Below are 416 nucleotides of genomic sequence, written 5' to 3' on the forward strand. Positions count from 1 at the left end.
TGTTTATGGGGTCCTTATGGGGTTTCTATGGGGTGCCCCCAGGTCCTTGGGGCGGCTCGGGCCACACGGGCGGCGTTGGACGAGGTGACGTCGAGGCACCGGGAGCTGCAGCGCCTCGAGAGGGCGATGAGGGAACTGCAGGAGCTGTTCGGGGCACTGGGAGCCGCTGTGGAGGGGCAGGTGGGGGACTGGGAGGGGACTGGGATATAATGGGAGGGAGTGGGATGGACTGGGAGGGGTCTGGGATATAATAGGAGGGACTGGGAAGGGACTGGGACATACTGAGAGGGGACTGGGATGTGATGGGAGGGACTGGGATGGACTGGGAGGGAGTGGGATGGACTGGGAGGGGACTGGGATATAATGGGAGGGACTGGGAGGGACTGGGATATAATGGGAGGGGACTGGAATATAAT

General features: G+C 62.0%; 1 protein-coding gene across 1 annotated transcript in view; it reads left to right on the plus strand.

Moving 5' to 3' along the window:
• The window catches only part of LOC122157415 (syntaxin-4-like), a 7102-nt gene that overhangs the window by 2513 nt on the left and 4173 nt on the right, over positions 1-416 (plus strand). Inside the window, exon 3 of the mRNA XM_042813044.1 lies at positions 43-180. Within this exon, the coding sequence (XP_042668978.1) occupies positions 43-180 (138 nt within the window). The remainder of the gene's footprint in view (positions 1-42; positions 181-416) is intronic.

This window comes from Centrocercus urophasianus, unplaced genomic scaffold, assembly GCF_019232065.1.
Source record: "Centrocercus urophasianus isolate 14NV4802_14NV808 unplaced genomic scaffold, USGS_Curo_1.0 seq_1351, whole genome shotgun sequence".
Taxonomy (NCBI): Eukaryota; Metazoa; Chordata; class Aves; order Galliformes; family Phasianidae; genus Centrocercus; species Centrocercus urophasianus.